Raw genomic sequence first — 27,061 nt, forward strand, 5'->3', positions numbered from 1 at the left:
GGCGGCTCTTAAAAGAGCCTTTGGGTTCAGATTGGGTACTTTCGGCTTTACTTGGAGCTCGTGTATTTGGTGACGGCCTTTGTTCCCTCAGACACGGCGTGTTTGGCGAGTTCACCGGGCAGCAGGAGACGCACGGCGGTCTGGATCTCTCTCGAGGTGATGGTGGAGCGCTTGTTGTAGTGAGCGAGACGAGAAGACTCACCGGCGATGCGCTCAAAGATGTCGTTGACGAAAGAGTTCATGATGCCCATCGCCTTTGAAGAAATGCCGGTGTCGGGATGAACCTGCTTCAGGACTTTGTACACGTAGATGGCGTAACTCTCCTTCCTGGACCTCTTGCGTTTCTTTCCTCCTTTCCCGGCGGTCTTTGTGACGGCCTTCTTGGAACCCTTTTTAGGGGCGGACTTAGCTGGCTCAGGCATGATTCTTCCAACGATAACTCTGTATGTTGAATAGTAAGCAGTGGCAGTAAGGGCGTATTTATTGGCTCGTCTATGCTAATTTTGAAAGAAGACGAAGCGTGTTGTCCGATTGGGTATTCTCCATCTCCAAACCCTTAAAATGTTTTGATTGGCCAGATTAGAGTTTGACGGGTCGAAAGGAGGGCCAATGAAAGTGTTTCACGTATCACTCTTTGTTGGAACATGACCATCCCCCATACATTCGATTTCCTTTGTTTCCTGCTTTTTGTTTTTATCGTTTTATGTTGGTAAATTACTACAGAAATAAAATATACTAGTGTAGTTACAGCCCTTAACATATAACTATAAAAAAACATGATTTTATGTAGACATTGGATTTCTCTTTTATAACACTCTCTAACAGAAAGTGAAACTGCATTGTCAAGGTCATTTAGATTTACCAACGGACGTGAAACTGACCAATGCCTATTAAATTATTATAAAATTAAATCGAGTTATAGAAACATTAAGCACATAAAATACCACGTGTTACATTGGTTTAATGTATTTGTGCCTTATTTTTATTTCATAAAACGTCAACAACCTGAAGTGGCTTATCAAAACAAACATTGAACTCTTTCGGTGAAATAGTGGGTGGCTCTTAAAAGAGCCGTTGGGTTTTGTTTCTCCTTTAATCGTTTAACCTCCGAAACCGTACAGTGTGCGTCCCTGTCTCTTCAGCGCGTACACGACATCCATAGCGGTGACGGTCTTTCTCTTGGCGTGCTCGGTGTAGGTGACGGCGTCACGGATAACATTCTCCAGAAACACCTTCAACACACCGCGGGTCTCCTCGTAGATAAGACCGGAGATACGCTTGACACCACCACGGCGAGCGAGACGACGGATGGCGGGTTTGGTGATACCCTGAATGTTATCACGGAGAACCTTACGATGACGCTTAGCGCCTCCTTTTCCGAGTCCTTTACCGCCTTTACCTCTTCCAGACATGATCTATAGCTCAGTAACAACAGTATATGACGCAGTACCACAGAAGAGGCATTTTTATAACAACCTACAGGACCTAGTAGAAACACAGTCACAAAGGCGGGGCCAAGAACATGTGATGTTTTCCCTCGCAGTTTGACCTAACAAAGCCTCCCTATGCAGCATATATAAATTGCCTTTATAACCTAAAATGTAACATTACCCTTCAAATTTACTGTGTTGTACTATATGTAGGTGGCCTATGAATATTATGTTGAAATAAAGTGGCGCAAATTAAACTAATTTTTAACAGTATATTAAATATTACTTGCACTGTGTTACTCATTATTGCACATTCCTTGTACATTTAATCCTCTTACGTAGTTTCTTATTAATATACATATAGTCTCTACTTACACCATTATATTTTCCATAGCCTACTACTCGCTAACTCCATTTCTATAGCCTACACTTAATTCGTTGTACGTACTTACAAATATATTTCCCAATACAGTTGTATTTAACTATACACCCATATTATCAATCAGGCTCAGTTACAGTGGAAATCCTTTATGGCCAAAATAGATATAGCCAGAAACATTTAACTAAATACTGACCTATTTAACATGGGCCGTAAATCACTTTTGTTAGTAATTAAGTCAAACAACTGTTTCTACATCTGATAACCAATACAGACTGTAATCTGAAAAATAGCACTCTCTCACGGATAAAGTGGGTGGCTCTTAAAAGAGCCTTTGTATTTAAGTGAACTTCTGTTCATTTATTTGGTCTTGGCGGGCTTCTCGGTCTTCTTGGGCAACAGCACAGCCTGGATGTTGGGCAGCACGCCGCCCTGAGCGATGGTCACACCGCCCAGAAGTTTGTTCAGCTCCTCGTCATTGCGCACCGCCAGCTGCAGATGACGGGGAATGATGCGAGTCTTCTTGTTGTCACGAGCAGCGTTTCCGGCCAACTCCAGGATCTCAGCGGTCAGATACTCGAGCACTGCGGCCAGATAGACGGGAGCACCGGCACCGACACGTTCAGCATAGTTGCCTTTACGGAGAAGTCTGTGAACACGACCGACGGGGAACTGCAACCCAGCTCTGGATGAGCGAGTCTTGGCCTTAGCTCTTGCTTTGCCTCCGGTTTTGCCTCTTCCACTCATGTTTAAACTCAGTATACGCGACACTAATAACCCTCGATGGAACAACTCTGCTATTTCAAGACACTTCTAGTCGGCTATTGGTTAATTTTTTTTACAAATACTAGCCAACCACCAATCTTCCCTCTAGACTTCAAACTCCGCCTCTTTCTTCAGCCTTTGTCTTTTTTTATTTTGTCTACGAACCCGTTCTTTAATTAAAATATAATATTAAATACTATTATATAAACTAGTAAATAATTATTTTTTTGTATTTCTGTTACAGTCTCTCTTAAAAAAAGTATTTAAGGAAATGTAAGGACTCTGATTACACATTATATTTACATTTAGGCATCTAGCACACGCTTTTATACAAAGCGATTTATAAAGATTACACCAATGCGTTTAATATATGTGGACACCTACGTGTTAAATTTCTGTAAAAGTACATAAAGTATAAAAAGCGGGATAAGGATAGCATAAGGATAGAAGATATAACCATATGGGGGTGGTCAAGTTACAACAAAGGGTGTTATGAGAAACCATTTTCATTGGCTCTCCTTCTGACCCATCAAACTCTTTGATGACCAATAGAAACCTTTTAGGGGTGGACCCAACAAAGACACCCAATCACAGCTCGTGCCCTGTTCACTGAATATTTACATGAAGCTGGGAATAAATAACCCTGCAAACTACCTCAAAATTATTCAGTTTCGTTTGAGATTTGAAGTATCGTCATGCCTGAGCCAGCAAAGCCCGCGCCCAAGAAGGGCTCAAAGAAAGCCGTCACCAAAAGCGCCGCCAAGAGTGGAAAGAAACGCAGAAGGTCCAGGAAGGAGAGCTACGCCATCTACGTGTACAAAGTCCTGAAGCAGGTTCATCCCGACACCGGCATTTCTTCAAAGGCGATGGGCATCATGAACTCTTTCGTCAACGACATCTTTGAGCGCATCGCCGGTGAGTCTTCTCGTCTCGCTCACTACAACAAGCGCTCCACCATCACCTCGAGAGAGATCCAGACCGCCGTGCGTCTCCTGCTGCCCGGTGAACTCGCCAAACACGCCGTGTCTGAGGGAACAAAGGCCGTCACCAAATACACGAGCTCCAAGTAAAGCCGAAAGTACCCAATCTGAACCCAAAGGCTCTTTTAAGAGCCACCCACAGTTTCTATGAAAGAGCTTCTGTATGACGCTTAAAATGCTGTAAATATTTATCTGTCTTGTAAAAGCAGCTGCATTTATTCCACAGTTCTAAGAACAGCACTTACACTAGATGTTAAGTGAACTTTTTTTTTGCATTTGAGTCATATCCCTGAATAATTATCTTTATGTTTCATTCCAGAGCATTTTACAAACATAAATAAAATGTACTCTTATTACAGTATCAGAGCAGCCACAATGGGACCTACTATAATAATAGGCTATGTACAATCTCATTGATAATGCTGTTCACATTTAGAAATGATAACTAAAAGTTTTGTCAGAAGCAAATATCAGAGAGAAAGAGAACTGGAAAAAAGTTTGTTTAATTTGAACAAAGTTTTGAGGGTGCGAGGGTCCTGATTGTAGTGATGGGAGAAACAAAACTTTTCGAAGCTTCGAATCAACTGAACCAATTGCTTCGAAAATTGATTCAGTTTTTCGAAGCAGTTCAAAACAACACACACGCTGGTGACCCCAGCTGGTCAAGAAAGTGTAAAAGCAGATATGTCCATTGACAATTTTTTACAAAAAAAAATATCAAGATTTTTATTAAAATGTTAAAAAATTATTTAACTTAATTCAGACATAATTAAAATAGTTTTATTTAGGGCAAACAAATAATTAAAACTACCTCCCCTTTTAATTATCCACATTTTTGTCATTAAATCAGTCTAAAAACATTTATTCTTCTGACTAATAACACTACCATTTTGTCTACTTTTTGTTTAAAGAACTTGCATAATAAAACTGACCCGAGTTCACCTAAACACATTGGTAATTTGTGATCAACTCCCCCTAGTGGTGATTGGTGAACCATTGGATTTTCGAAACAGTTTCAAAACAATTATGACGTAATGAAGCCTCGTTTGCTAAAATCACGTGACTTGTGCCAGTTTGAAACACGCTCCGAACCACTGATTCGAAACAAAAGATTCGTAAATGTTTCGAAGCCTCATGAAGCAGTGCTTCGAAAACGACCATCACTACCTGATTGTATGCAGTAAAAGGCTAATAAAGGGAGTTTGATTTACTGTAAGGGAGTTTATTTAATTGATATAATGCAGAGCCAAACTAGTTAGACATGCTAAGCACACAAAGCTGACTGTACCCATTGACTTCAATAGTATTTTTTTCTACTAAGGAAATTAATGGGTACCATCAGCTGTGTGTGTATCATCATTTATCAAAATATCTTTTCTTGGGTTCAATGTTCTCTAAACCTATTTTGTATATTTTAAGAACTTCTTTGTGAAACATTACGTTTAATTATTTTAAAACTGTTTTAAAACATTATTTCTAAACTGTATAAAACACTTTTGTCTTATTATAAACCAGTTTATTTCATCTGCATATAAAAGCTGTTATTAAGATTGAACATAGGTTTAGATGTTGATTTTTTGTCATTTAAAGTCACCATTATGGTGATCAGCGTTTGCTTTAGTTGAACTCTCTGTCTTTACTGTGGAAAATGTTGCTTGTAGATGAGTTTATTAAGAGCTGATATTATCCATCATTATTTTACATTAGTCAACACATGGATAAAATATTTCTATATTTCATTACACAAACATCTATCACTGTGTCAGATATTAAAGAATCAGATTCAACTGAACGATTCTAAAGAGAAGAATCAAAGGAATCTAAACTCATATGATTCACTTAAGATCCAGAAATAAATCTCATTAAACTCTAATATGAGCTCATAATCTTCATTAATCAGACAGAACAGAAGTGACATCTGATGAGTACATATCATGCATTTTTATATAATTGAACAGCTATTAAAGAAACATAAGAAAAGATTTTGTGTCAGGAGATAAACAAAGAAACTTTTTTTGTATACATGAAATGATTATAAACTTACAACAGATTAAATACAACATTATGCCTTTTATATGTTTATAAATGAACCCTACTTCTAAATAACAACATAAAAAACAGAAAATGAATAAATGCAGTGATAGACACAAATTATTTGTTTATTTTCTGCTGCAGATGAAGTTGAGTTGTTGAGATTGAGGAAGGCTGATCCAGAGATGATCTCCTCCAGACTGAACTGCTCCAGCTCTGTGTTCAGTGTTACAGTCCATCAGTTTTGTTTCGTTCCCTGGAGCCCAATTCTGATAGCAGACCTTCTCTTCATTCACCCAGAACCAAAGACCAACATCACAGGAGTGACTTAACCCCATCCACACAGCGTCAGTAGAGGACCGATGAATCACTTGTGCCACCATGAACTGAATCTCCTCTGAATCAACTGAAACCAGATCCACATGATTCTCTCTGCAGTATCTCAGAGCTTCAGACCAGCTCAGATTCTTCTGGATCAATATCAGATTATCTGAACACACACCAAACACAAACTACACATCAGATCAAAACAAACATACACAACAAACACTGAACTGAGATCATTTTAATAATGAAGAAACTTCTGTCGTCAAACACACATTGACTTTTATTACTCACCTTCATGACACAGAAAAGGCTGACAGTCACTGCAAACCATATTATTCCATTTAACCCCACCGAATGCTGCACATTTTTCAGTATAAGGATTATTTGGTTCAATAGGATACCAGTTTCTGAATCCAGATTCACTCTCATCTGACCACTCCCACGAGTCACTGAACAGACCAATCCAGACTTCAGATATGTTTGTGTCATTCATGATCTTCTGAATCTGTTCATTCTCAATCTGATTCCTCACACTGATCAGATCAGTATGATGCTGTCTGCAGAAGGTCTGAGCTTTTCTCCATGATACTGAAGAATCATCAATGATGAATCCTTTACTGCTCTCTGTTTAAGAAAATAAAGATTGTGTCATGATTTACTTTGACTCTTGTATGGGCATTAAAACTTCTCAAAGACTGGCTAAAAGAGAAAAAAAATGGAGACAGACAAGTATGAAGCAGAGGATCTTAATAAGGTATTACGATCATTTTATGCATCTGTGCAAAGTTTCGCGGAAGGATAAAAATGTTAATTTAAAACAAATATGCCAATAAAATGTTTCATATTCATATTAATGTCCAGTTTTTTTCTTATCTGGCAAGTAGCCGTGTAATAAGCGGGATAATGTAGAGGCCGCTTCGCGTCGGGTCCTGATCACACTGTCGGGGCTTATTTCCCGATAACTACCGGCTGCCTCTACATTATCCCTTACATATCACACGACTCCGAGAGCGATATTGCTTTTATACAACAGTTCGACAGCACACGTTTGAAAAACGAAAACTAGAAAACAACAACGGAGTTATTTTAAAAGCCTCTTTGTTTGGGAACTACTTTCTTCCGCCACGGATTTGAGGGCGGGCAGAATCACAGGTAACACTTTCGCTTGCTTTGAATCTCATATTAACTCAATGGACGGAGCAGACGTTTCTTTATATTACCGTTTCTTGGTCACAAAGTGTGGTTTTAAGATTAGTTCAGTCGAGAATATGTGTGTATTATATCTAAATATACAGTCGATTAGTAAAGATGGCGCCTGATTAAACGTTTGCTTAGTGAGATTTGCAGGGTTCTTGCAGGTTTCAGCAAGTTAAATTTAAGACCTTTTTAAGACCTTTTAAGACCATTATGAGTAAAATTTAAGACCAACACGACACATTACTAGAAGCATTCAAATTATCTCAGAAATTCTTAAAACGTTCTATTTTTATTGATTCAGTTATAGAAAAATATAAAATGAACGCAGTTTTAAAACAGATAATCAAAATACATGGAAATACATTATGCTTAACTCTATTAGACCGCGATTGTTGGCGCCGACAAATTTTACCCATAGCCCTTTAGGAAGAGACTTCTGACAATGGAAGCCCAAAAATGGCTAGTGAGCCATTAAAATACATTGAGTTAGAGGCAAAGAGCTGTGATTTTTCTTAATTAATAGTCAAGAAATGCATTGATTTACAATATTTATATCACACTAAAATGTGTAAGTAGTATTTTTATAAAATTCTATCAACAATGTTTTTTTGACAAATAAAATTCACTAATATTAGATCAGTTAGTATGGTCAGCTGCTGGTTTGTGCCCAGTTTTACACTGCCTCATACAACTTTAAAGCTTTAAAATGCATCACACTCTGTAGTACGTAAGCTTATAGGGGAGGTTTCCCAGACAGGGATAAGAGCTTTCCAAACTTGAAAACAATTTGCACTGACATATCTTAAAATACATCAAAATGCACACAAGTAATGGTTTTAGTAAGGCATGTTTATTAAAACTAGTTATATGTCATAATTAAACTAAGGCCTAGTCCTGGTTTAAGCTAATCCCTGCCCGGGAAACCACCCCATAATGTTTAATGTACAACTGGCTGTGTGCTGTGTATATATATTGTGCCTGTTTATAAATATACAAAGAACAAAAGATCACTTTCAATTATTATTCATCCCTAAAAGCATTAATATATGCATTTTATTAATACAAGTTATTAATAAATTAATGTATTGCATTTAATTGAATACAGAATCACAGAGCCAAAAAAACACTCCACCCATACGTTTTATGCATAAATATGCACTATATACTGCCATCAGGTTTAATAGCCTCTCTAATTACACAATAACGGATGAATCTGCATTAAGAAAATGAAATTTACCATTAAAAGGCTGTTTGATATGTGCTGCTAACGTTATCCACTAAGACCGTTTCTCAATCCGAAGGCTGTAGCCTCCAAAGGGTCGCATTTCTTATTTCAGAAATGGTCTTATTTCAGAATATTAACTTTGAAATTAACTTTAAAATATTGATTATTATTCTTAGTTAATCGTTAATTGTTGTAATATGCTTATGACTTGCGAATGTAATGCTCAGTTAACTTAAATAAACCAGGCGATGCCGTATGCAGCAGCCTGCCTATGCGAAAGGGCTCTGATCTACCGCTGTTCATTCAACCGTAACTCCTGAAGCATTTGCGCAATCAAAAAGTTTGAATTGTTCCTAAAAGAAAACAATTGCACCTTTTTTAAATATATGGCTAATTACGGTACTTTCTTGCTTTCCGTCTGCCAATCGCTGCTGTTTGTAGACAGCTGAAGGGAAAGCGCGTTAGGTTCAAGTGCATCGCAGCAAAGAGCAATATTAAGGTCTAAAATATAAAACTGTGGTAACACTAAAGTTGACACGCTGTTGGTGGCTCGTGACTCGACGGCCCGACTGTTTAAGTTGATTTTCAATAAAGCAGCATTGATTTTTGTTCGCTTCTGTGTCCTCTATGTTTCAGAACCTGGCAAATGCTCGGGTAAGCCACCGGCTTATAAATTACCCCGAAAAAGATTTTTGCCTATACAGAACTAAGTTTAAGGATTGTTTCTCGCCAAACCCACAGTAAACAGTCAGATCACAACACCTGAAATATAGCTTATGGCACGATTTGCGTGGATTATGACAAAGGGCGGAACGTTTCTTTTTAGAGACCCACCATCATACACTTTCTGCCTCCGCCACTGATTAATGTTAGTTCTTCAGCGTTTTAAATTACTATTTTATTTTCTGCGGACAACGCTTTTTGGGAATGAAAAGAGGTAAGAAATTTAAGACCTGGGATAAAAATCTGGGTGTTTTTAAGACTTTTTAAGGCCTTAAATTTAACATTCTGAATTTTAGACTTTTTAAGACTTTTTAAGACCCCGCGGGAACCCTGGATTTGGTATGAGAACCAGAGCATGAGCGGACATCAGTTTTCTCTCGCCCCGCTGACCACCGCCCTATCTGGGCTACATCTCTTTAAAATCTTTACAAAAGCAACACTCGTTAAACAAAATCATTCAAAATATTCTTTATTATCATGAAACACCTGAAACAATTTGAAGAACAGCGATATAAATATTCCTGTAGACATTTCCTGGAATAGCGTTTGTAATGCTACTTCTTCTGTGGCACAAATGGGAGTTTCTGCACGAGAGCACCCCCTGGCCTTGGGATGTGCCGGGATTGCACCGTAATTCATTCATTGAGAAAATGTGCATTTGTACGATTAATTGTTACAGCTCTATTATAGATGTGAACCTACAGAAAGTCTTTACTTATTAAACTCTTGATTCATTACAAAACACTTTTAATGTTTTGTAATGAAGTTGAGAGAATAAACTGATCTGAGTGTTTTATAGTTTGTTGTAGTTTACAAAAGAGTGAATGTGTCAAACATAATCTCACATGATATTTGCGTTTCTGTTATGTTTATTATTGTTGTCTTGTAAAGTTTACATCTGATGATGTTTTATTAAAGGCGCAAAAGAGGATGTTATTCGTCGACTGAGAATCCAAAAACGGTTACTGAGTTTTTTAAATGAGCGCATGCGTAAGAACAGCCTCCCGCCTTCACAGCTCATTTCTAGGGTACGCCTTCCAAAACTCGTGCACGACACAAGTGTTTGTTTACCACCGGCATATGTTGTGTTGCGTCAGTGGATTCATTATGTGAAATGATATGATAATAAACACATAAGACGTTAAAACGTTAGATCAGTCGACGCTACTCCCATTTCAACTAGCAGGTCACTGCCTTACAACTACAGTACAAGAACAACGTCGATATACCTGAATAACAGTACAACAATAATTATTCCACAAAGAAATAATAATCACTGTTACCCGTTTAGGATAATTTTTGCGAACTGCGCGTCTGTCTTGACACCTCTCTGTTCCTTCATTGCTCTCCAGCGTTGAAATGTTTCTCCAATAACGACTCTGGTTAGATTACGTTCTTCTGACAATTTTCTTCTATTCCCAGAGGCTTAAAAAAGGTATTTCTTTTGCGTCCTTCTTCGCGTTTCTTCTCTACCATGGTGCAAACTCGAGGAACAAACCGAAACTTAAGACGAAGTTTCATGCGCTATGCGCATGCGTCGCCTGTGTTAAGTTACTGGAGCATGCACGTCTCTCACAAGGATCGTAATGGCAATGATTGACGAGCCAGAGGGCCAACACTGATGCGATGACCGCATGAGCAATTGGCTGATGTTTTTAAGGCCCTATCTTGATGACGTATATTAATATTATAGTTTTCAGTGCACCTAATAAATAGCCTTTTGTCATTTAGTAAAGAACGTTTCAAGTAGTATTGCAAAAATGTATAAAACAAACACTTTAACTGAAGGTTTGATGTTATTTTATGAAGCTTCACTCACCATTGTAGCAGATGAATCTCATGTTCACTTTACAGTCCTGATGATACCATGATCCATCTCTCATATAAACACACTGACCTGAACCATTTGAGTCTCCATTATACCAGTTTGTATATTTCACAGGATCACCCATAGACCACTTCCATTTATAAACACCTGTATTCTTCAGTCCAATCCAGATACCATAAAGCAGACTGTAATCTATACTCTTCATCAGTTTATCCATGTCGTTCATGTCGTTGATGTTGTTGACTGTGGCCAGATCTGTGTATTTTTCTCTGCAGTATTTCTGAGCTTCAGTCCAGGTCATCTTCTTGTTTATGTGATGATAGCGGCGCTGAATGCATTCAGATAATGAACAGAGAGCGATGAGAAGAAAGAGTTTGAGTCAAATCTCATGAGATTATAAAACAAACATAAAACCACAAACACAAACTCACCGATGAGAAGAACGCTGAAATATAAAGTTTGAGACATTTCTGAAAAACAAACACATTGAAAACATCAGATGTTGATTTATTCTGTTTGTTCATAATTGTAATAATCCCAATAAATTCATTTAAATGTCTAAAATATGGGGGCTTAACCCTAAGTGATGATGTGAAGAGAGCATTGTGATCCCTTTTTGCAAATTGGGACCAGTATTATTATATTAATAAATTCATGGCTACATATTTTACTCTTCTATATAGTTCCAAGCCCTTATGATTTTTAAGTTAACCTAATAAAAAAAATTCATGAACAGAGGTATAAAAGTTATTACTATTATTTATTATTGTGTATCTTGAATCAAAGTTTATACTATATGTATATTCAAAGTTTACTGAATAGTAACAATTTATATGAGAATTTATATTTATACGAGTCAGACTGTACTTTTCGTTATACATTATAAATCAGTTTTACTTTCCAGATCATAACCAGATTCATAAACTTATTCATCTATATAAACTATATTCATCTATAAAAGCAAACAAGTCACTGAATGTTGTTTATAGTCTATCTAATTTGTGTGTGTGTGTGTGTGTGTGTGTGTGTGTGTGTGTGTGTGTGTGTGTCCGTGCGTATAGCCTATTTGTGATGGCGTACAGAAATTTCGTAGGTTAAACTCAAAAGGACAAATTTCTCAATTGCACACTTGAAAACATAGCATCATATTATTCACAGCTAGTATTACTGTTAACTAGAAAAAGGCAAACATAATATATACCTTGTATTGCAAAATGTGTTATGACGGTAAACTAAAAACGCCACGGCTTCATTTTGCAAAACAATTTTGAATATTAACTCATTTAAGACGGCAAATATAAATAAATATATTGCAGACATGACTGCACTTATACCGGCTAGCAAACATATTAAAATATAAGCAAAAATACCTTCTGAGCTTCCACGCTGGATATTTTATAAAACAATGACTTTAAGTTTGCAGCTGCCTCTGTGTGACACGTAGCAAAGGCGCTCACGCTAGTGATGGGCGATTTCGAGACATTTATGAATCTTTTGTTTCGAATCAGTGGTTCGGAGCTTGTTTCAAACTGGCCAAAGTCACGTGATTTTAGCAAACGACGCTTCACTACGTCATAACTGTTTCGAAACGTTTCGAAAATCCGATGGTTCACCACTAGGGGGAGTTGATAACAAATGACCAGGTGAACGAGGATTTTATTATAAAAGTTCATAAAACATTCATCCTTCAGACTAATAACACTGCCATTTTGTCTACTTTTTGTTTATAGACAGATTTAATTACAAAAATGTGCATAATTAAAAGGGTAGTTAGTTTTAATGGTTTGCTACCATAAATAAAACTAAAAACACAGAATACACTTTTAATTATGTTTTAATTAAATGAAATAATTTATTTTTCCTAAAAACATATTTTTTGAACAATCTTGCTATTATTTTGTAAAAAGTTTAAAATGTTTGGACAGATCTTGCTGCTTTTACCATATTTTGACCAGAAGGTGTCGCCAGCTTGTGTGGTGTTTCTAACACTTCGAAAAACTGAATCAATTGGTGAAGCAATTGGTTCAATTGATTCGAAGCTTCGAAGCTCCGTTTCTCCCATCACTAGCTCGCACTGTCTTCTTCTTCGGTTTTGGCGGTTGGCAAATAAAACCTACTGGACTGGAGTGTGAGCAGATAAAATAAAATAAAAATAAAGTAGGCTAATTCAGTGTATAATGGTTTTCATTTCTGCTTTACACAGCTTGTACGTCAACATGCTTTATTGAGCTTTTGCCAAGCCATCAACAATTTAATTTCCCTTCACCTCTACATGGGCGGGGAACCCACATAAATATATGAAAAAAGTTCCTTATATGACTTTAGGGGGACGTTCTGTTTTGGTTATTGTTTGGTCACATATAAAGTTAAAAAGTGGACATTTCGGACATTGATAAAATGTTCCCACATGGTCCTCTGTTGGTCATGTGATAATGTTCCTGATATCAATAGGAGGATAAAATATGAAATAACACTTTTATACATTTTATTTTTTGGACCATTAATACATAGCAGATGTCAATGTGCAGTAAGCTATACAAACAAGAAATAAATCATTTCAGAATGAAGAAAAATACATGAATGATTCAGTCTGCACTATCGTACATCAGACAAATACTGAATGAGTTCATGGTTGAATGGGTATTTTGAGAATGTGAGTAAGTTTAAGTTCTTTATCTTGTTATTTAATCAATTATTTTATAATTAACTAAGACTTATGACCTACCTTAATCTGTGTTAACAGCCACAAAAATACTAGTAATAATACTAATATGTATTATGTTTTACTCTCCGAATATGTTGATGTAGATTGCAATGCATATTTAAAACAGTCCGTTAACATCAAGAGTGTTCAATCTGCTTTGTAAAAATGATTTCCTTTCCCATAATGCCACAGCTCACAAGAGGACCCGTAAGTTGCGCAAAATAAAACTGCCCCACTTGACGATGCATGATCTTTGTTTTGTCATACTGTAATACTGTAAGGTAAGTTAAAATACTTAAGATACTAAATCTAGGTACATTCTTTGTTCTACTACAGCGATATACATGGATGGTTTACCTGTTTATTTGCTATTCTTCCATAAAACTCTATATTTGTATTTGCTTGATTTCTTTTTTTTTTCAATTATACATTTTTGTCACAGTCCCTGTTTATTTCTGCCTGTTTCTCTATGTTTCCCCTGTTCATCATCCATTTGGACTTAATGCAACACAGTCTCACGGGAAGTCGTGTTATAGTAACAAAAAATTTTGATTAATTTATTTGTGTTTGATGACACGAATTCTGGGTTGCTTAATTTCCCATAATCCTCCTCACTCCCTCACCTGAACTGTGTTGTTATTATCCTCATCTGACATTCATCACCCTAATCTGACCATTGTTTGTATACGCTGCTGTTCCCATTGTCTAGGTTTGTTCTCATTTATAATGATGTGTTGTGTGTTTTGCTCTTTACTGTTTTTCATTTTCCATGTTCCTTGGCATTTTAATGAATTAAAGATTATCATTTTGGATTCATCATCATCCCCATCTCCTCCTTTATCCTCCACCAAACCAACCATAACAATTTTATAGTATATAATTAAATAGATGGAGTTATGAAATAACCAAAAAACACTGTATAACATTGAACAAAAGACATGACTTTATTCTCCTTTAATGTATGACCTACTACGGACTCATGAATATAATCTATACCTTTTTCCTTCTTATTTTACGTGTATCTCTTTGTAAAGTGCATTTAATGTTTATATGCTTTGGAAATGTAAAGATCCTTCTTTACTATGCCAATAAAGGCAGTTTCTGGCGACCCAATCTGTGTTCTAATCCTATAGTTTATTGAGATTAATATTATTTTGATATGTAGAAAAACATCAAGAATGAGCAGATGAGTGAGTTGTTTTTAATGTTATAAGAGCAGTACATAGATGTTTGATCACATGTTTGAACACTCCACTTCTTTGAAAATATGCTCATTGTGTACTAAGACCGACGGAAAATTTGTGATTTTCTAGGCAGATGTCTAGGAACTATACTCTCATTCTGGCGTAATAATCAAGGACTTTACTGCTGTAACATGGCTGCAGCAGGCGTAGTGATATTACGCAGTGCGAGAAAATAGTCCCCTGCTATTGAAAGTTACCAAGGGGCTGCATTTGTAGGCTGCATACGTCATCAAGATTTATTTCAGAATATTAACAATTATAAAGTTTACTATTATTCATAAATAATTGTAAATTGTTGTAATAAATGTGTTTTATTTTCTCACCTCATCTTGCCATCTTCAAAAAATGTAAAGATGATGATAAAAAGTTTATTAAAAACAACATAGTATATCTACCCTGGATAAAACTAATAATTATGTAACATTTATACTGACTGTCATCTCCAAAAATGTAATGCCATGTAATAAAAATATAATGCTTTAGGTTTGTTTGTACAGGTAGATTAAAGGAATTCACCCCCCCCCCCCCAAAAAAAAAAAAAAATGAAAATTGTGTCATAATTTACTCACCCTAATGTTGTTCTAAACCTTTGTGAGTCTTAAACACAAAAGAAGATATTTTGACAAATGATGGTAAGCAAACAGTTGATGGTACCCATTGTCTTCGTAATTGTTTACTATACCTACTATAGAAGCCAATGGACGCACTACACGAGGACTTAACTTCTTTGATCGACCCTTGCGTGCCCTGATTCGAGTGAAAACCTTTGTATGAATGTGGCCGCTGTACTGTAACTCAGTTTCAGGTTGTTACTGATCTCCTTATGGCCCAGGACATCTTTGTGAATAGCAACAATTATAATTCTCAAATCCTTAGAGAGATTTTGCCATGAGGTGTCATGTTCAACATCCAGTGGTTGGTATGGTATGAGACACTTGTACTCAAAGCGCCAAATTTGAACAGATCTAATACAAGCTAAAGATGTTCACATTTTGAATGGTCCTGTCAAGTAGATAAAGACATGAAGATAATGAATAGGACACCTGGCTTGCATGGTTAAATGATCACTTAGGGTATCTCTTACTGTTGCCAACTATTTTAACAATAATGGCTGTATGTTAAGTTATTTTCAGAGGACAGTAAATCTATACCTGTAAAAGCAGCACATTGACTACTCTAAAATGTATCCAAACCTTAATTTCTATACTATTGTCCATTCAGAAGATAAACTAAAATATCTGCTTAAATGTGAGGTGTGTACTCACTTTTGTGATCTTCTTTTGTGTTCAGTGTTTTCTTAAGTTATTTTGTAAACTTTTTGAGAAACATTACATTTAATTATTTTAAAACTGTTATAAAACATTATTTCTAAACTGTAGAAAACATTATTGCATTATTATAAATCATTCTCATTCTAATTTAAAGTCATCATTATGACGATCAGTGTTTGCTTTAGGTGGACTCTGTCTTTACTGTGGAAAATGTTGGTTGTAGATGAGTTTATTAAGAGCTGATATTATCCATCATTATTTTACATTAGTCACATGAATGGAACTCAGTCTTCACTATATTTCTTTAGACATACATCTATCATTGTTAAAGAATCAGAGTAAACTGAACGATTCTAAAGAGAAGAATCAAAGGAATCTAAACTCACATGTTTCACTTAAGATCCAGAAATAAATCTCATTAAACTCTGATATGAGCTTATAATCTTTATTAATCACACATGAAACAGAACAGAAGTGACATCTGATGAGTAAATATCATGAACTTTAACCCACTCCCAAAATATAACTAACACATTCTTTACATATAATTCAACAGTTATTAAAGAAACATCAGAAAATATATGTCAGGAGATTAACATAGAAAATATATATTTTTAGAAATGATTCTGAATTTAGGCATAATGTTGTATTTAGCAGTAGGGTCCATTTATAAATGTATTACAGATTAAAGAACAAAACTAAATGAAAACCAGAAAATGAAAAAAAAAGGAAGTGATAGACACCAATGATTTTATTCTTCATATCTGCTGCAGATGAAGTTGAGTTTGTGAGATTGAGGAAGACTGATCCAGAGATGATCTCCAGACTGAACTGCTCCAGCTCTGTGTTCAGTGTTGCAGTCCATCAGTTTTGTTTTGTTCCCTGAAGCCCAATTCTGATAGCACACAACCTCTCCTCGTATCCAGATCCAGAGATTCATTTGGCAGTAATAGTGTAACCCCATCCACACAGCGTCAGTAGAGGACCGATGAATCACTTGTGCCACCATGAACTGAATCTCCTCTGAATCAACTGAAACCAGATCCACATGATTCTCTCTGCAGTATCTCAGAGCTTCAGACCAGCTCAGATTCTTCTGGATCAATATCAGATTATCTGAACACACAACAAACACAAACTACACATCAGATCAAAACAAACATACACCACAAACACTGAACTGAGATAATTTTAATAATGAAGAAACTTCTGTCATAAAACACACATTGACTTTTATTACTCACCTTCATGACACACAAAGGTATAAGATAAACTGCAAGGCACATTATTCCATTGTCCCCCACTGAGGACCATTGCACATTTTTCAGTATCAGGATTATTTGGTTCAATACGATTCCATTTTCTGAATCCAGATTCACTTTTATCTGACCACTCCCATGAGTCACTGAACAGACCAATCCAGACTTCATTTATGTTTTTGTCATTCATGATCTTCTGAATCTGTTGATTCTCAATCTGATTCCTCACACTGGTCAGATCAGTATGATGCTGTCTGCAGAAGATCTGAGCGTCTCTCCATGATACTGAAGAACCATTAATGATGAATCCTTTACTGATCTCTGTTGAAGAAAATAAAGATTGTGTCATGATTTACTTTGACTCTTAATACACTTACAGTATAGATGTCAACCTACAGAAACTCTTATTAAGTTGAGTTACTGGAGTGGGTTTGCTTCTCTCTTTCTGTCTTTATCCATCATGGGCATTTATTTAGTCTAGACGTGAGCTGTCAGTTAACAACATCCACGGTAAGATGCTGTGATGAGGTGTGTTAGAGACAGAAAGCTCTGTCACATGGACTAAAGCTGCATTCAGCAGCGACTAGCAGTAGCAAAGCGAAGCAATCTCATTGATTTCAATGGAAGCTTGCCGACTTCCGGCTAAATGAGCGACAGTAACCGTTGGCGACTGGATGGGCGTGTCCAGTCACATGACAAACTTGAGAAATGTTCAACTTTATGCAAATTATGAGCGACATTCGGGAGCGACTACCAATGAGAACAAAGCAGTGGAGTTCACGTCATTCGTCTCTCGTCAGTTACTGGAGTGGACGTTACTCATTTGTATATGACAACCAGATATAGAAACACCTGTTTTGAAAGAGACGAGCGACACACAGTGACAGAGACGCTTATAATGTGAATGTACTTTCAGACTACACTATTACTGTTGGATTGATAGTGTTGTCTTAGTCCGTGACAGAGCTCTCTGTCACAGATGCACAGTTATGCGTAAAACTTGATCCTTTTTTACCACAAAATATGAGCTGATTTGATTGGATACCTGACTACCATTTGCAGTTTAGTAATAATAATAATAATAATATCTTTATTTTGTATAGCGCCTTTAAAACTCGTTTCTCAAAGCGCTTAACATAAGTAAAAAGTGCAACATGATCTCACAAATTTCCGTGAAATAGTCACGCATTATTTTGCTCAGTTTTGCGTGACATTCTCACGTATTTCCACCATATTACGTGCCCCTGACACGACTTTCTTTTCCGTGACAGTTTCATGTATTGGTTACTCAACTGTTTTTCCTATTTTAAAACAATTGTCGCTTCGGTTTGGGGTTAGATTTGCTGTTTGCGTTAGGATGTCACTTAATGTATTGGTTTATAAAAAACATTCGTATGCTTTTTAAAACATCGTCGCCTGACGTTGGAGTAAGAGTTGGGTTTGGGTAAGGATGTCATTTTATGTAACAGAAAGTTGTTCTAACCCCAAACCGACGCGTCAGTTGTAAGAAAATAGGAAAAACAGTTGAATAACCAATACGTGAAACTGTCACGGAAAAGAAAGTCGTGTCAGGGGCACGTAATATGGTGGAAATACGTGAGAATGTCACGCAAAACTGAGCAAAATAATGCGTGACTATTTCACGTATTTTGTGAGATCAGGCTGAAAAAGTAAGATAAATAAAATAGACATGGTGATAAAAAACACATAACGTAGGTATGAAACAATGGAAGTAAAAATTAAAAGGAAGAATAAATAAAAGTAATAAAAAAACAATTAAAAGTAACACTTGGAAGCCATAAAATATACACATTTAGGATACAACCATAAAAACCACAAGAGACACTATATCACCCAAATGCTTCACTCTAAAAACAAACGGTGCTATATAGCACCAAAAGTGGTTCTTTGCTCGTAATCATAGAAGAACCATTTTTAGTGCCATATAGCACCGGTGAAGCACCTGTGTCGCACCTGTGTAGAACCATATAGTGCTTTGTAGTGTTTTAAAAGCTCCGAAAAATAACGAGTAGCGAGGCCATTTAGTGCCTTGTAAGTCAACATCAGAATTTTTTAGTGTGTGTGTGTGTGTTGGGGGGGGGGGGGCATTATTGTCTGTGAGAAGTACATGGCCAGTTTTAATATTGTAAGAGTGCTATAAATTAATTTATACAACAGTTCTTTCTGGTTCTCGAATCTGATTGGCTAAGAGCCATACGATATTGTGCTGATAACAGCACTGTAACCGCTTCACCTTTCGTATTATTCCGCCACCTAGTGAATGGAGGTCCTAAGCAGGCTCATCTCTAAATGGAAAAACACAGACGCGCTGTTTGAATCACTCTCCGTGTGTCTCATTAGTTTACTAGCTCATAAATCAGTCTGTGAATCCCCAATCGGAAGTTATTAGTCAAAGATCAGCGCTCTTGGATGTTACGTTAAAGTTAATTGGATTAATGTCTTGTCACATCGTGTGGATTATTAACACTTGGAAAGAGGAATATAAACACTCGTTTTTTTTCTGGAGCTATATCTCTTATCAGAACGCGAAAACACCGTGGAACTGCAGGTAAGCACCGCAGCTTTTAAATGTGGACATTGATCATTTACTTTATCGTGACGTGACTATTAAAACATGTTATGAGATATCGCCACTGGTATTTTTATAAGCAGCATGCAAAAACATCTCTCTGACACTTATAAAAAACCGTTTTGTATAGTACTGACAAGAACAAAGTTTAATAATAATAATCGAGTGCTCGTATCGCGTTAAGAATAAATGAGAAAGCAATAGTAACGTTACACAAGTATAACTTTGATTTATTAACTTTTACCTCGCGCCAAAACAATAACAACACAAAAGACACTAAATATGAATAAAAAAACAAGTAATAGTTTGATCATGACACCAAATACTGCTGATTTGATTTCATTTTGACGATCATAAACAAACAAGGCCAACATGAGAGCCGGGGAATCCTGTCAGAGGTGTAGCCCAGAGAGGGCGGTGGTCAGCGGGGCGAGTGAACACTGATGTCCGCTCATGCTTTGGTTCTCATTCGTACCGAATCTCACTAAGCAAACGTTCAAACAGGCGCTATCTTTACTAATCGACTGCAGATTTAAATATAATACATATACATTCTCGACTGAACTACTCTTAAAACTACACTTTGTGACCAAGAAACGGTAATATAAAGTAACAGCTTTTCCGTCCATTGAGTTGTTATGAGCTTCAAAGCAGCCGAAAGTTTTACCTGTCATTCTGGCCGCCCTCAAATCCGTGGCGGAAGAAGTAGTTCTCAAACAAAGAGGCTTTTAAAATAACTCCGTTGTTGTTTTCTAGTTTTCGTTTTTCAAACGTGTGCCGTCGAACTGTTGTATAAAAGCAATATCGCTCTCGGAGTCGTGTGATATAGCTCTATATCATCACGGCTGTGATTGCCTCCGGCACTCGGCCTGTGGCCTCATGCCTCTGGCCTAATCACAGCCGTGATGATATAGAGCTATATCACACTCCTACTCGAGCGATATTGCTTAATTCACAAAGTTTATTTGTCACACAGAAGTTTAACACAGGGTGAGTTAATAAACTGATCTGTGTGTTTTTTAGTTTGTTGTAGTTTACAGAAGAGTGAATATGTCAAACATAAACTCACATCATATTTATTTGTGTTTCTGTGATGTTTGTTATTGTTGTCTTGTAAAGTTTACATCTGATGATGTTTTGTTAAGTGAAGGTTTGATGTTATTTTATGAAGCTTCACTCACCATTGTAGCAGATGAATCTCTTCTTCATATTACAGTCCTGATGATGCCATGATCCATCTCTCATATAAACACACTGATCTCGACCGTTTGAGTCTCCATTAGACCAGTTTGTATATCTAACAAAATCACCCAGAGACCACTTCCATTTATAAACACCTGTATTTTTCAGACCAATCCAGACATTACTCATCATCAGTTGTTTCATGTCATTGATGTTGTTGACTGTGGCCAGATCTGTGTATTTTTCTCTGCAGTATTTCTGAGCTTCAGTCCAGGTCTTCATTATGTTTATATAGTGATAGCGGTGCTGAATGCATTCAGATAATGAACAGAGAGCTATGAAAGAAAGAGTTTGAGTCAAATCTCATGAGATTATAAAACAAACATAAAACCACAAACACAAACTCACCGATGAGAAGAACGCTGAAATATAAAGTTTGAGCCATTTCTGAAAAACAAACACATTGAAAACATCAGATGTTGATTTATTCTTTTTGTTCATAATTCTGATCATCACAATAAATTCATTCATTTAAATGTCTAAACTATTTTAATGTGTAGTAAATAAAGATGAGAATCTGATATTAAAGCTGTTAAATGAAGCTAAAAGTTAACATCTCTTCAGTAACTCTTCATCAATTCTTTATAAAGTTTCATTAATAGTCATTAAACATTAATACACAATCCTTATAAAACACTGTGATATCAAAAATATTATTTTAAAGTAAATAAAGTTCTTACTTTTGAGTTTGTGTGTTTCTCTCCTGAATCTTCTGTTTCTCTGTCTTTGTGTTCATCAGTATGTCTTTGTATTTTATCTGCGCATCATTTTCATATTTTAGTTCCGTGCTGATGTTTTTTTCCACATATCCTTACTTTTCCTTGTTTTTTACTGTAATGACAGAAATATGGCAGCAGTTTAGTCCCCTATTTGCATATTAACATGCAGGGGTGGATCTACGGGGTGGCAGCTGCCACACATGGGATACAGTCTTGTCACCCCTGTTGCCACCCTATTTATAAAACAGATCATATTGTTTAAGCATATTTTATGTTCATAGCCTACACGTTGAAGGCCAAGGAGACCTGTACCAATCTGGTCTCAAACAGAACCCCCCCCCCCAAAAAAAATAGTTTCACCCATCACCAGCACGGCAGTGACCCCCCCCCCCAAAAAAAGGGGAGGCTGCACAGTGCATCTGTCTGCAGTATGCAGTGTCTCGGTGAAGAGAGGCTGATAAGCAGTTAGCAGTGGGTTTAGAGGTAAGTTGACACCAAGTCGAAAAAGTCCATACACAGAAAGTTAACCCTTCAACAACCACACTGTTACGTTATTTACATCCGCAATACTTTGTTGTCTCATATAAAGGTCTAATGTTATGTTAGGCTAGCTCTTTGTGTGTCTTTATGCTACTGCTGTCACAAAATTGACATGGATCCACTTTCTCAGAATCTATTAGTATGACTATTCATTTTTGAAAAAATTGTTGACATGCCAAATTAAACTGAGAAATGTTTTGACAGTCATGGTTATCATTGCAAAATTCTCTAGATCTGCCCCTGCATACATGCGTGTCTGCCAATTTCATTCATACAGCTTTATTTAACATTATTGTTTCATTCATTTCTTTAACATTAGCACAAATTCATTATAAAGTAAATTATTTTATTTCAGAGACAATAAAGTTGTTTTTATAATATCACACTTATTGATCTATCACAGTATGAATGAGTCTTCATACATGGACATACAGTAAATACTGTTGATGTTGTAGGAATCATTGTCTGAAAGAGATAAAATTTGTGGGTCTTTGGCATCATGGTTGATTGTTGTCTACCACAGTCTCACCCAAGCAAGGCCAGGTCTACGGGGGTGTCTGGGGGACATTCCCCCCCCCCAGATTTTCCCTCTGCTCCCCAAAAATGTCCAGCCAACCATAAGTGTCTACACAAATAATGACCCTTGTTGGCAAACGCTATTAATATCCTGTCCACCAATTTCTGGTTATCTTACACAAAGCTCAGAGGTCTCTTCAGCAGTATTTAACTTACAGGAGTAATTCTCTACAACGGTAACTTAAAAAAAACTTAAAAATATATATCAGAAAAAAATCCAATAATCTTAACATAAAACATTTTATAATTCGGTCGGGCCAGCTGGTACATTGCAATCTTCAGCAAATGTCTTCTATTTAATTCTCTCTGCGTTTGCAAAGACAGAATATGAATGATGCATTTTCTGTTTGTAGGAGACAAATAAAGTAAAACCTTCAGATCAGTTTTATATTTACATTGAGAGTTATGGCTGCCGACCCAACATTTCTGACTGCCTTGCAGTTCAGCAAGCCTGGTACCGGGCCAGACCCACAGGTGTTTTTTCCAGGAAATCCAAAGGTGTTTTGTTTTGGATGCAGGAATAGTGTGGATTTCCTGGAAAGATATCAATATCAATATCTTTTGTTAGCCTTTAGACGAACTTCATTTGAATGAGGAAGAGAGCTGAACGTGTGAAACTTTACACCACATATACACTACATGCTAAATACTCATAAATGTGTTTTCTTTGCTCACCTCTTGCTATCGTGAATGACGATTTGCCATCTTCAAAAAATATAAAGATCCCTGATAGAAAGGTTATTAAAAACAACACAGCATGTGTAGCAGTGATAAAAATGATGTTTTATAAACAAGGTTTGGGAGGAGCTGATCAGTCAATGAACACGGCTGGCTCTCAATCACTAATCAATGAACACGGCTGGTTATTAATCACTAATCAACACAACAACTTAGTACCAGCTCTATAAATAATCAAGACTCCTTACCCTCATTCTCCAGAATTATTGCAAACCCACCTCCACCCCTTCGCCTCACTACATACATTTAGCTCAGTACCGGGGATAACCCGGGTCAGGGCACGCCTAGGCCCGGGACTCCTTCCCCAGTCAAGGGACGAACGTTCCGAACTCGTATTTCCCGAGCTCGGAAACTTTGCCCCGGGACAGCACGCCACACACGCATAGCAGTCCCATTTTATTGTCAGTGAGGCGAACTCGTAAACTAATAATTATGTAACATTTATACTGACTGTCATCCCCAAAGATTTAATGCCATGTAATAAAAATATAATGCTTTAGATTTGTTTGTACAGGTAGATTAAAGGGATTCACCCAAAAACAACAACAACATGAAAATTGTGTCATCATTTACTCACCCTAATGTTGTTCTGAACCTGTGTGAGTCTTGAACACAAGAGAAGATATTTTAACAAATGATGGTAAGCAAACAGTTAATGGTACCCATTGTCTTTGTATTTGTTTTTCCTACTATAGAAGTCAATGGTTATTGTCAAATGTGTGCTTACTATCAAAATACAGTACGTCACAAAAGTGACTATACCCCTCACATTTCAGGAAATATTTTAGTATATCTTCTCAAAGGACAAAAGCAGCTTCTGCACCTGATGTACAGCACGAGGACTCAACTTCTTTGAATCGACCCTTCCGTGTCCTGATCCGATTGAAAAATCTTGAAAAACTTCTGTATGAATGTGGCAGCTGTACTGTAACTTAGTTTCAGGTTGTTGATCTTCTGATAGCCGAGGACATCTTTGTGAAGAGCAACAATTATAATTCTCAAATCCTATTCTTTGCCTCGAGGTGCCATGTTCAACGTCTAGTGGTCAGTATGAGACAATTGTACTCAAAGCACCAAATTTCAACATCTTTAATACAAGATACACACATTTGTCAAACAGAATAAAACATAAAGATGATAAACAGAACATGAAGCTTTGATGGTTAAATGATATACATCTATGATCACTTAGGATATCCTCACTTTTGTTGCCAGCTATTTTGACATTAATGGCTGCATGTAAAGTTATTTTGGAGGACAGTAAATCTATACAGCTATACGAGGAGGACCATGTGTCTCAGTCACTAATAATAACGTTTTTCATATTTAAAAGCACACTTGAACTTCTCACGAAAACTTTCTGCCTAATTCACAACATGTAGTCTACATGAATTTGTTGTTATACTTGTTGTTACATTAGTGAATTTGGAGTGTACTATATGAGTGGTCGTGTGCAGAGGTTGGTTATTTGCATAAAACACACCCAAACCAGCTTCATGTTGGGGCATTTTCGTGGTGCTGGTCCACAAAAAATATTAAAGCAGTTTGTCATAGAAGCAAAAGAGCTCGAAAAGAAATCCATGATCGTATTTATTATCTGTTATGTTCCGTTTTGCATTTTTTATTTGTGAGGTTTTACTGTCGCTGGAGGAAGCCAGTACTGTCCACCGACCAGAGTAACATTAAAGAAGTATTGGATGTGTTAACAAATATGACATTTAATTAATATGACAGAGACGTGCATCTGTATCTAAAATAAAACAGACAGGAGATCTAGTTTAGTGATTGACGTTTATACTTCTCATTACATTTACAAGACGTTTACATTAGGCATTAAACACTTTCATACAGAGATTTAAAAGATCAGGAAGGAAAGAGTGAAGATTTGTCATTATGTGCATCCTCTTTATATGTGTAGAAAAAAATAAGTAGACTATAATAATGTATAATATAATGCATATAATAATAATATAGATCATGTATAATAACATATAATATTGAAAATAATAAAATATATTCATGTACATTTTATATATCAACATTATTATAAGCATTGTAATTGTAGCCTAGCATAACATTATTGAGAAGGAACAAAGGTTTAGATGTTAATGTTTTGTTTAATTTAAAGTCATTATTATGATGATCAGTGTTTGCTTTAATTGGACTTTTGTGGGTAAATGTGACTGAGAAGTTGTGAGCAGATGTAAACACTCAAGAGAAGTCGGATGAGTTTGAAAAGATGGGATTTTTTATTTACCCCAATTCAGGCCAAATAAAGGCAATAAAAATCATCAACATTAAAGAAAAAAAATACTATTAAGTAACAAAGTAAATTGACATGAGAATCAAAACAAATAAAATAAAAATAAATAAACCAATCAAAATTTATAATCTTTCAGCTGCTTAGAAACAGAGCTTAAAAAGAAATCACTTTTAAGAGCCTACAACAGACTTATGTCTTCACCTCTCAAAGACTGACACTGTTCGTCTAGATATAGACCTGAAACACACCTCTGAAATTGGCACATACCAACACATAATACAATACAGGGGTGCCTCAGGTGAGCAAACAATAAAACCTTAACAACAGCCAAAATACTAAATATACAAAGCTAGAAAATTGCAGACCATTATTTTTATAATGCAAGCTCATATTTGGCAAAGCCACAATATATATTTACAGCTAATAAATTAATTTAAATTAATAAATAAAACCCTGGGTCACTTCCTGTTGACCCGGAAGTTATAGCGTCATTTCAAGCTATTTAAACCTGACAATTGCAGCAAACTTCCCTTTAAACAGACCAGGATATGCTTGTAAGACACAATGATAGTACTTTGAAACTCTGTTACCTTTTAAACTAAATAAACAGAGACACATAATTAATAAAAACATGTGTTGCGTAGTTATTGTGATCAGCTATTGTTGTGAAGTGAATGGCATGAATTGAACAGTAAGAGATGTATAAATGGCTGTAGCTATAGCATATCGTCGCTGTCCGATGAAACTCACGTATGTTCATTTTGCCGATTTTGAGATTTTTCGACAGATTGAATGTCCAGGTTCATTTCCATATACAGTATGCGTCACATACCTAAATAGCCAATGAAAACTTGTGAAATCATGTCATCTGATTTTCACGTACCCGTTTGGTGTCAAAGCTGTCAATCACGCCGCATATCTTCAGCCTGTGAAGCATCTCGCCGGTCTCGTAAAGTTTCATCGAAGCTCAGCACTGGATATAGCCGAATAAACATGACAATGACTTTCCTTCGAGGTAAACGGTTCCCCC

At 36.5% G+C, this 27,061-nt stretch overlaps 6 protein-coding genes and 1 long non-coding RNA gene across 7 annotated transcripts; 1 reads left to right on the forward strand and 6 right to left on the reverse strand.

The window, feature by feature from the left end:
- LOC129432739 (histone H2B) lies at positions 1-913 on the reverse strand. The gene has a single exon (XM_055191330.2). The coding sequence runs from the start codon at positions 420-422 to the stop codon at positions 48-50; it is 375 nt and encodes a 124-aa protein (XP_055047305.1). The 5' UTR covers positions 423-913; the 3' UTR covers positions 1-47.
- A 141-nt stretch (positions 914-1,054) lies between these two features.
- LOC129432740 (histone H2A) lies at positions 1,055-2,570 on the reverse strand. The gene has a single exon (XM_055191331.2). The coding sequence runs from the start codon at positions 2,554-2,556 to the stop codon at positions 2,170-2,172; it is 387 nt and encodes a 128-aa protein (XP_055047306.2). The 5' UTR covers positions 2,557-2,570; the 3' UTR covers positions 1,055-2,169.
- On the reverse strand, positions 1,101-1,412 carry LOC141348981 (histone H4). The gene has a single exon (XM_073870125.1). It carries the CDS (start codon positions 1,410-1,412, stop codon positions 1,101-1,103), a length of 312 nt encoding a protein of 103 aa, XP_073726226.1.
- A 668-nt stretch (positions 2,571-3,238) lies between the features above and the next one.
- Positions 3,239-3,691, forward strand: LOC129432352 (histone H2B-like). The gene has a single exon (XM_055190717.2). It carries the CDS (start codon positions 3,270-3,272, stop codon positions 3,642-3,644), a length of 375 nt encoding a protein of 124 aa, XP_055046692.2. The 5' UTR covers positions 3,239-3,269; the 3' UTR covers positions 3,645-3,691.
- Positions 3,692-5,203: 1,512 nt separating this feature from the next.
- On the reverse strand, positions 5,204-12,402 carry LOC129432574 (C-type mannose receptor 2). The gene is made up of 5 exons (XM_055191045.2): positions 12,256-12,402; positions 11,317-11,355; positions 10,877-11,242; positions 6,204-6,536; positions 5,204-6,075 (listed from the first exon to the last, which is right to left on the reverse strand). Exons 2-5 carry the CDS (start codon positions 11,351-11,353, stop codon positions 5,714-5,716), a joined length of 1,098 nt encoding a protein of 365 aa, XP_055047020.2. The 5' UTR covers positions 11,354-11,355; positions 12,256-12,402; the 3' UTR covers positions 5,204-5,713.
- A 4,453-nt stretch (positions 12,403-16,855) lies between these two features.
- Positions 16,856-22,015, reverse strand: LOC129432413 (C-type mannose receptor 2-like). Its single transcript, XM_073870183.1, has 5 exons — positions 21,876-22,015; positions 21,544-21,582; positions 21,131-21,470; positions 17,349-17,677; positions 16,856-17,220 (listed from the first exon to the last, which is right to left on the reverse strand). The coding sequence occupies exons 2-5, from the start codon at positions 21,578-21,580 to the stop codon at positions 16,856-16,858; spliced, it is 1,071 nt and encodes a 356-aa protein (XP_073726284.1). The 5' UTR covers positions 21,581-21,582; positions 21,876-22,015.
- A 768-nt stretch (positions 22,016-22,783) lies between these two features.
- Positions 22,784-23,980, reverse strand: LOC141363679 (uncharacterized). The gene is made up of 2 exons (XR_012369196.1): positions 23,706-23,980; positions 22,784-23,564 (listed from the first exon to the last, which is right to left on the reverse strand). It is a non-coding gene; the product is annotated as an uncharacterized lncRNA (long non-coding RNA).
- Positions 23,981-27,061: the final 3,081 nt, after the last annotated feature.

This window comes from Misgurnus anguillicaudatus, chromosome 1 (genome assembly GCF_027580225.2).
Source record: "Misgurnus anguillicaudatus chromosome 1, ASM2758022v2, whole genome shotgun sequence".
Lineage (NCBI taxonomy): Eukaryota > Metazoa > Chordata > Actinopteri > Cypriniformes > Cobitidae > Misgurnus > Misgurnus anguillicaudatus.